Raw genomic sequence first — 10,000 nt, 5'->3', positions numbered from 1 at the left:
ACAAATACGGCATCCGTTTTAACGGGCGAACGTTTCTTCCTTCATACCGCCATTACTAGACCCACGAGTGCCGAGAGCATACAGTTACCGAGATGGACAGGAAGATGAATAATATCCCGTAAACAGCCAGCACACGGCTGTTCGCGAGCAGTTGTAAGAGATTGCCCTGCGAACGAAGGTGCGCTTGATGACGATCAGAATGTGCGAAAAGAAATCATTCGTATTGACGAAGAATAAAGAGCCCGAGAGCATGGTTGACTGAGTCTTTATCGTTGCCTCCGAAAGGACCTTGGATTGAGATGGGCGCTTTCCCATTTCTTTCCCCGCGCTATCACTGTCACAATCGTAAACCTCGCCGTGGTCCAGTGCCATAGGTTCGCCTCCGAAAGATGTCGTCTGTGTCGAAATCGATTTGCTGGTTCCGCTCCAGAAAGAAGGCTAGGTAACGTTTGCTGGATTTGCTTTCCTTTTTGTCTTTCTGCATTGAAGTCCACCACCGTTGAAGCATTAGCCCTGGAGCAGCAGGTTGGAAGGTAAAATTAATTTAATGCTATAATTTCAGCTTTGATCTGTTGAAAATTGTCCATTTACTATGTGTCTTCCGGTAGAGGACAGGAACATGGAGGTAGCATGCGTTTAACGAGGTTCGATTTTATGAGTTTTGCTAGAAATCATACGGTTTTGGAAAATAATTTAAAAATCAACCGCTAGTAAGCTTGCTATTTCGTGTTAATGGTTGATAACAATAAACAACGGGATGGAATGATGATAAAGTGTTTAAGTGATAATAAAATGTTTTTCACTCACAATGATTGAGAGGGCGACTTGTGAATCATAAGACATCATTTGCATACAGCAAACTTTCCATTGGCAGCACACACACACTATAACCATCTCCGGATAACTTCTATTACCTTCTTGCTGGCGTTGTGTTGAGATTGCCAATTTTCGATCCCAATTGTTCCACCATCCTGACACTGTATCATTATGTTGCTGACTCGTGGGGAACCGGCAGCCTCGTTTTTTGCTGTCCTTCATATCGTTCTTCCAGCATGCAAAGCCTGCGAGTCGAGGTATGGGAACAAAATTGAATAAAATAACTTATCGGCATCTAGAAGGAACAGCCGTCGCTACGTGGTAGGTGTATGATGTGAGTGGTGTGGAGCAAATTTAATCTAACTGGTGGCAGCAAAGTTTACGGGATAGTTTGGAATAGTTTTTTTTTCCAAGCGACCGAATAACAACTCGAGAATAATGTTCACGTCATCGGCGACCAGAAGTTATGCTTACTACAAACGAGGTTCTGGTTGAATAATGAACTAAAACGAACACGCCCTGCTACTCTAACAATGGGGTTAGTTTTTGGAGTTTTAAAAAAGGAAAAGATCGTTTCTACGGCGTTTGGTTGCACGAAAAATGATTCTATATCAGCATAGACTAACTGCACATGTTGCAGAGCCGAGAATAATCCGGTTCAAAAGCTTATGAGCTTTCGAATATTTGAGTAAAGTTTCATTTAGAACCATAGGGTGAGGATTTGAATAATAATATTTCAATTTAGTAAGCATTCGTAGACGTTTTATTGAGAGACATTTGTTAAACAAAGTTAACATATTCCGACCCCTCAGACGTAATATCATAACTAACTTTCTCCATGAATATTTATTTAGATCATAAAAATATTGCAAGCACAATTTTAGTAAAACAGAGTGTGTTGCTCTCATCGTCAATCGTAAACAATTTAAAAGCGCTGATTTTCACACCAAAATCAATGATTATTCTCGTGTCGGGAAAAGGATTGTTGCCGCGGATTCACGTGTGTCGTTGGATGGAGTCTCATCCCAGTTACACTATCCTTCAAGCGTGCCCCTGTGAGCAATTAGATAAAACGGTGACGATACAAAGTAAATGACAATATTACGCTCCTATTAACATCGTCTTGTAATGGAAACCCGGCCGAAGGAACAATAAACAATGATTATCCTTGTAACATCGATGGGATTCTCTGTTGCACAGCAGTACTTTGTGCAATTATGAAAGCTCACAGCTGAAAAATATTTCTTTCGACGGTTCTTCCCGGTACAGGAGGAGTCGAATCAGAGCTTGACGATGATCTCAATGATGTTCAACAAGTGTAGCATACAATGTGCAGCATTTTTGGGAGAGTGCTCTGAAAATATGGGATTTTCATCAACAGAAAATAACGAACATTCTGGTCTTGCCTGGACTTATTACTCCAACGATGATGGGCATTTATGGATAAAATTCCCTGTGGGGTCTGCTGATAAAGTAATTTCCGCCTAGCCGCATTGACGTTTTATTGCGACAAAAACTAAATCAATTTTACTCGAGCTAAACCAATCCGTCCTGTTGATTATCTTGTCGACAAAAAACCCCTGGCCTACAACTCGAACAACCAGAAGCTATTGATTAGAATCCTTGAGCTCTCCCTTAAACCCCTGCTAACAAAGCCCAAAATCAAATCATTCTCTCCAGAATAAATGATCACTAGGCTGCCGGTGGTAGTGGTGGTAGTGGTGCTGTTGTTGGTTGGTCGGTATTCGATATTCGTTGTCCCCCTTACCCCACCAAGGGTTCCCAATTGACAGGGTTTTTAGTATCGGTGGGGGAGGGCCTGTCATAGGAAATTTATCGCTCGTCGATTCATAAAAGTTACCGATTTTATGACGCTTCCGCACGTTCTCCGGTGGCGGACTGTTTTTCATCGATTTCACCGTGGAACCAGGTTGCGGCCAGGAACAGACCTGTGAAGGCCACACCGCGCCAGAAGCGTGTAAAATTACAAAATTACATTCCGTGAACAAGTGAAGGACGTGAGCGTGTGTCGCGCCACGGCTTTTGGCAGATTTTGGATTCCTCGAATGCGGAGCAAAAATTGACGGTTGGATGGACGCAGCGCTGTTGCACTGTGGTTCGATCGGTGCTTCGATCCGGAAGCCAATCGATAACCGTATGAATATTGTATGCACCGGCATCGCGTTTCCAATAATTGGAAAACTAAAGTTGAAATGAAACCGACCGTGTGCTGCATGGATGCGATCGAAAGTGGGAGCTGATGAAAACAAGCATGGGAAACTCTTCCGACCGTTCTAGGGTACTTTGGGGTTGGGAACGTAAGCAAGTGTATTATCATCACCGCTCCATTACCATATCTTCCCCGGGCAGGTTACGGAGTGCAAAGCGTAAAAAGCGGGTTGCAAAATAAAAATAGACTCCCTTCGTTCGGCTTCTTTGTTGTTTTTTTGCTTTGTTTTCTTCTCTCCAGGAAAAGTCCTGGAACCGTGCATCCGACAAGTGGTTGGCCACAAGCGTGCATAACCGGGATTGCACTCCCGGTTCCGCTCGTGAACGACTGAAATTCTGTAACCGTAACGCGTGCCATTAACGTGCCTATCATTGGGAGTCAGGCCGTGTGTGGTTTACGCGGTTAAGGCACTTATGTGTGCGTTTGTGTGTATGCGTGTGTAACTTGGTGGTTCCGGAAAATCCTTTAATCTGCCCTTCGCTAACCTTCCGTTCGGTTCAGCAGGTCCGAGGTGAGGTCCAGCATGCGTCACTCATCGTTTGTCCGTCCCATCACATTAATCTTTTTCATTTTTTCTCTCTCTCTCTCTCTCTCTCTCTGTCCCTTCCCATTTTCACTCGATCTCTTTCTTTTGCTTTTGTTCTTAGCTTGTTTCCCGGCGGAACAATATTTGTTCAGGGCTACACGTTGCCACGCTTCAGGTGGTTCAGGAACCCCCTTCGGTACCGGAGATGCGCTGAGGTGTGTTGGGGCAATTATTTAAATTGTTCTACCGCGCTCAAGTGTCTGCTCGCCGTGTAAGCCTGGACTGCTGCATCGGTAATGTGGCGGTGTTGTTGACGGTTCCCGTACACCCTTTTACGAGGAGATTCATCAACCGAGCGAAACGCGAGGAGTGATTGTAAATAGGAAGCCAGGGCCTTTGCTTTAATTTAACATTTAAGTACGTTGGCTTTCAACTTCAGCATTAGCACCTACTAGGGGCTTGTATCCTTAATACAAGCAGGTCGTTCTTCACGCGCTATCTTTCAAGAGATGCTTAGGAAGATTATGGGAGTTAGCGGAGTATGACTTCAAGAGTTGTTTATATTGTCGTAGTGTCTGAATGAAGGACGTCTCATTTAGCATTTTAGCATGCATTGTACTTTTCGTTGGACGTTGCTACAACTCGGCAAATTCTTTGGAAATTGGTTGAGAAGGTTTTCAGAACGGAAAATGGTACTAATGGATTCCAAAGAACAGAATCAGATTTGTGCACTTACAGTATAAACATTCAAAAAAATTCAAATTTTTGTTTCGAAGAACCTAAAATAATCGATGAAACAAATAGAGCAACTTTCAGTCGGTAATTTCGCAAGTTTTGATCCCTTGATACCTTGAATAATACTAAACTTGTCAGCAAAAGAGGCTTGATGATTAATTATATTCGACTTTTTTATGGTAAAAGTGTAGTTTAATCACCACTTAACTCTTGAAAAACTATTGAGTTAACAGGGGGGTAAAAACAAATATCTACAACTCCCTCTCCCATGTTCCGTTCTCTACACCTGCCCTTCTAGATTTGTTTAATTATTCAATTAAAAATCCTTAAAACACTGCAATGCGCTAGAGATGAAGATATTTGTTTTTGCCTCAAACAACACAGCAACAATTTGCAAAGTTAAATTCTTAATCCTTCCTCCCTCTAAAGCATGATTAGGAGGTAAGCAATCCAGCAAGCCATAAGAAACATCATCATAGACACTGTTGGTTTACGATTAATGTTGAATTTCCAAACACAACTAAACAACATACAGAATTACTTACATCAAAGGTCCTGTGTCCACTTGGCCACCGTCGTGCCGCCCGGGGGGCCGGTGAAACATGCAAAAACCGATTGTTGATCGCCGTTCCCGTCCTCTCGCCGTTCGCCGAGGCATAAATCATTCGCATCGGCTCGATGTCCTCGATGGTGGTGGTGGTGGTGGTGGTGGTGGTGATGCAGCACTGCCCACAATGTGGAACATTCTTTTCCTTGCTGAAGGGCTATCAGAGTCCATCAACAAGACCAGCCTGCCAGCCAGCTTACGAGCCAGCAAACATACCGCTCGGTGACAAGTGGAGAGTGAGGTGCTCGTGGTTCGTAGTGAGTGTGGGTTTGTTTGGGGAGGTTGGCTAAACCCCTTTTTGGGAGTTTGAAGTTTTCCACCTTTATCGTTCCGGTGAGACTCCAGCATGACGACGGTGAGGGTGACAAGGATGAGTCACAAGACGCAGGACCGGTCCATTGTTTGGTGAGACAACAAGAGTGACACTAATGGTAGGACTTGTCTCCGTGACACACGAGAACCGACCGACGGAGAAGACATTTTGGAGCCCAGCATTTGTCCTGGAAGCAAGCGGTTCCGTTCCGGTCCTCCAGAGGCCGTTGATGTGCAGGAGGTAATGTAACACCGCTCCCTTCCCTTCCGACACCCGGCGCGGGAACGTTTTGTTTATTTCTCTTCATTATCACGTACTTTGCGGACATTTTGAGTTTCTTTCTTTCCGAGTTCCATTCGCTGACCGTCTTCGCTTTATCGGACATCCCTGACCGTCCTTCCAGCGTTGTCGCAGCGCATTCACAGCAAGATTTATGCCTTGTTGCCAGTAATGGCGATGGTGAGTGCTTGGGGAAACTGTCCGTCGAGTGGTCTACCGATCAAGCAGCAAATGTACGGCTTGTTGATGTTGATCGTTGATGAATAAATGAAAAACTCGTCGGCACAGCACCCGGACAGTTGTCGCCGGTTCATTCGGCAACGGATTCATCACGATCCCTGATTCTCTGATGGTACTGCCGGTGGCAGTGGCTAGCACCGGGATCAAACGTACACCGGTAATCGTTGATCAACGGTGTCGCTCGTGTTGGTGCTGGTGTCGTTCGGTTCGGTTGCACCATCGCTAACCGCAAGCTGCTCATCGTCCACATCGACCGTGCTGTTCGAGGAGCGCGAGGCAGGACGTGGAATGCTGCTGGCCGATGGTCGACCGGTGGCTGGCGGTGCTGTTTGTTGTTGAGCTCGCTCGTTAGCTCCCACTGCTGGTGATGCTGCTGCTGCTGCTGCCATTCCGGCCACCAGGTGATTGTTGTTTATCCGATTATGCTGCTCCTGGTGCTCACCTCGTCGGTTGGTGTGCGTTGCCGGGACCGAGGGACCAACGATCGAGGGCCGCCGGAAGGAGCCGCTCGTCGATGGCTTACTTTGATTATTGTTACAGTTATCGTGATCGCTGCCAGTGGCACCCGGCATCGGCGTACACTCGTCGGTTGTAGTGCCACTACGATTGTGACGGTTGCCCGGAAGCGTGTTTACGTTGCTGCTGTTGTTATTGTTGCTATTTTGGTGCTTGGATCCGGTTGTCGGTGGTCGGGGACATTTTGCTGTGCCATTTCTGTTGCTGCTCTTTCGCTTGAGGAAGGTAATGGTGGCCGGGGTGCCTTTCGCCGAGAGGTTGATGCTGTAGTTGATGCCATAGTTGGCGTCGCTGCAGTTAGTGCTGTCGGTGACCGTGTACGCGGTGGAGGAGGAGGTCGTTGAAGAATGGCGCCGCGAATCCCCGTGCCCGTCCTGCCCATCTCGGTTACCATGTCATACCTTTTCGGTTCCACTGTTGTTCGCTGCTGGCTGTTGTGGTGTGTAGCTGTGTAGTGCACGGAAGGGAAACAGAGAAACAGATGTGGAAATGTGGAAATTACAGTTGCTACAAAAAGCGAAAAAAAGCCGGTTGGCACGGATGGTGGCGTGAGATCAAAGCCGTAGCTAGGATTTCAAATAGAAGCTAGAGCCGTTTACAGGTGGCTTACTCAACGAACGAACGAACGAACGAAATCCAAATTAAGTCGCAAAATGATGATAATGATGATAGTGTTTAAGCCTCGTGTTTCAAGAAGCTCGTAGCGTTCGAAAATCCTCCATTACATCACAGGTGGTCAGCATACGTGCTGCAGGGCACACAAGTAACAGTAGTATTTTAGCTGTAGTTCATATTTCCAATTAGCGCTTCCCGGTTGTAGCATGATGTAATTCTAACTGATTAACACCGCGACACATTCCGTTATTTGCGCTCTTGTTTCACTACGCAGCTACACCGTTGCCTGCGATGTAATGCCAGCGAAGTTGCTGTTTAATGAGCCAGAAATCCGACGCTGCGGCAGCGGTTAAACTTACGCCAACCTGTCCACCGGGTGGAGCGGGTATTAAAATTCATTTCGTAATTCCTTCGTTGTCAAACGACCGGCGATATGTTCCACGTACTTGGAAAACTCTGTTGGCGTTCAATGGAGGCGCCTAGTAACTTTCAGTCTACCATGCGCCTCCATTGTTCTATTTAAATTGTTTTCCATGCATACTCCGCCTACACGGTAGAGATATTCATACTTAATTTAATTTTAAACATTACGGTTTAATATTTTTTACAAGACTGCTTCTAGGTAACGAGAGTTTAGAGTTTTTGAAAAGCAAACAAAATACAAATTCTTAAATACGTCGTCGGTTCATTCGAAATGTTCTTTGGGCGGCACAATTACATTAAATAAAAGCAAAATAAGAAGAATGCAGCTAAGCTGCAATACATCGCATTCACAATAATTGAGGAAAACGAAAAAATAATGATGCAACAAAACATTGCAACAATAGATGGCTGCTTTCGCGAATATGTTAGCTGCAAAACTCAAGAGCATACTGTTATGAATGTTCTTTCCAGTAACGAGTGCTATCCTTCTAGCATGCCGATCGTCATATTCAATCATCGGTGTCTTGCGTAACTCAAACCAGTAACTTTTCCCAATTTACCACGTTCATTAAAGAAATGTTACCGAACAGCTCAAGGCGCTGCGCCACATCTCATCTTTCCTTTCTGCCTTTACCCACAGGATTCATTTGCACGCATCGCACACGATAGCGGCGGAGGGAAAAAGGGCATTGAAGGAAATGGGATTCTGGGTTTCCAAGAAGCGAAGTTGTCAACAGGAAACCCCTCCCCAGACCGGGGCGCGTTGCGTGACACGTGATAAATGTGTACGACAGCAGTACGGCCGCTCGGTAGTTTCGGAACAGCACCGACGGTGCACGGAGCGTCATATACCCCGAGCGAAAGGGAATAAAGTTTTAACGAGCTACAACGCCTTGCGCCACGACGTTGCTCGCTATCACACCATCGCATCGTCTGGGCGGACGCTCAAATCAATTGACGATTTCACGGAATCGGCCCAATAATCGGTCTCAATTGGCCCGTCCCAATAGTGTCCTCGTGTTGGTTCGCTCGGAGGTGAAACAAACGTTGGCCGTTTCCTGTCGAGCGGAAGCGTCAGCTTAAGCAGCTGGCCGACTGCCGGTGTGCTGCTGCTGCTGCTGGTATCGAGCCAGAAATCACCGGAGGGATGGGGAGGTGTCCGGACTTGCTGGAACTTACCCGACGGAGTTGGCCGTCCCCGAGTAGCAACTGTTGGTACCGCTGTGTCCGTCCTCCGTCACGCCGCTGTGCTCCTTCAGCGAATCGTCCTTGGTGCTCGTGTGTTTGTGCTTGTGCGAGCCGCTACCACTGCCCACCGGTCCACCGGTACTGCCGCTGCCACCACCACCACCGGCACCGAAGGACTTACCGAGGGGGCTCTTCATTGTGAAGTAACCGCCCGGTTTCGGCTTCAGATGGCGATTGTTCATTTCCATGTGAACGATTTTCATGAATTCAATTTGAGCAGCCAGTTTCTGAATTTCTTCCTTTTGTTCCCCGGGTTCCGGGTTCGCCAGAGCGAGAAAACGAGAGAACGAGAGAGAGAAAAAAAAAATGCAAGAGAGATAAAAAGTAGAAAATGCAAATGGTTCCAATCTGTGGTGCCTCGCATTTGACTTCTGGTGTCTGGCATACCTTTAACTCTTCATTTTCCTGGTACAGGTCGGCGGTTTCCTCCGGCACCAGACCGATACCGTTGAGCGAGAAGGAGGCGGTGATGCCGCGCTTTCGCGCCCGATGATCCCACTGGTCACCCTGGCCGCGCAGTATCCGGAGCACCTTCGGACCGAACACCAGCGCTATCGTGACCGAGGTGGACAGCTGTGTCCGTATGAAGCCGAGCAGGTATTTAATATCCGGTCCAGCCTGTGGAAAGATGAACAAACTGGCACAGGTGGGAGGAGATTAATTTTCGGGTCACATGATCGATCGAGCCGGTACTCACTGGAAGGCCACCATCGTCGTGTTGACTAGCGCGATGTTGTAGATGGCGTACGAGATGAGTTTGGCCTCGTTGTACAGCGATTCGGCGTTGCGCACGTTGTAGCAGACGCGGATGCCCCAGGCCAGGAACAGCACCTCGCCGATCGCCAGACTGTGATCCCACCAGTTGTACGAGCACTGCTTGAATATTAGCCCGTGCTGGTCCTCGATCTGTTGCGGTCCCACCACCCCCGGGGGAATGTACAACATTAAAGCATTAATTTATTGCGTTGTTGCTGGTTTGTGTCGGGATTTTTGGGGGACCACCACGCAGCTGACCTTTACCGGCAGCATTTCAGTGGATAATGAGTTCGGAGCTAGCGAGTGTGAGTGGGTGTTAAGCGCCCAACGATTAACATCCACTAGCAATTTTAGTCAAATGTCACTTCAACCTTCAACACTTGACCTCTTTCCCTTTCAAAGCGTTCCAACACAGCGGTGCCGTTGTCGATATATTCGCAGAATGAATTTCAAGAGGAAGCTTTCAACAGCCTTTCAAGTGATTAGTGTGGCTGTAGTAGTGGCTAGATACAAAAACCCATACACCAAGCCATACTGACCGACGGATTACGGAAGGTTCCGTTCCGAGAAGAACGACCGGTGAGCGATAGACAAAATGGTTGCCTGTGCCTATGATGGTGGCCCATGTCCAGAACATAATTCGTGGTTAATCGTCGTGAAACGGTTCATAAATAGAGAGCGGCTGTCGGCCAGAAC

The 10,000-nt window shown here is 47.0% G+C and overlaps 1 protein-coding gene across 2 annotated transcripts in view; it reads right to left on the bottom strand.

Moving 5' to 3' along the window:
- The window catches only part of LOC126572057 (probable G-protein coupled receptor CG31760), a 38,228-nt gene that overhangs the window by 2,771 nt on the left and 25,457 nt on the right, over nt 1-10,000 (bottom strand). The window contains exons 9-14 of one of the 2 annotated variants that reach the window (XM_050231077.1): nt 9,246-9,454; nt 8,936-9,185; nt 8,480-8,787; nt 4,853-6,709; nt 808-1,061; nt 1-513 (exon numbers count right to left, since the gene is read on the bottom strand). The exon at nt 1-513 is cut by the window's left edge and continues 2,771 nt beyond it. In XM_050231077.1, coding sequence (XP_050087034.1) covers nt 6,658-6,709; nt 8,480-8,787; nt 8,936-9,185; nt 9,246-9,454 — 819 coding nt within the window. In that variant the 3' untranslated portion in view covers nt 1-513; nt 808-1,061; nt 4,853-6,657. The remainder of the gene's footprint in view (nt 514-807; nt 1,062-4,852; nt 6,710-8,479; nt 8,788-8,935; nt 9,186-9,245; nt 9,455-10,000) is intronic. The other variant, XM_050231078.1, reaches the window with a different exon arrangement.

The sequence above is a fragment of the Anopheles aquasalis genome, chromosome 2 (assembly GCF_943734665.1).
Source record: "Anopheles aquasalis chromosome 2, idAnoAquaMG_Q_19, whole genome shotgun sequence".
Taxonomy (NCBI): Eukaryota; Metazoa; Arthropoda; class Insecta; order Diptera; family Culicidae; genus Anopheles; species Anopheles aquasalis.
This window is presented reverse-complemented; position numbering and strand designations above follow the sequence as displayed.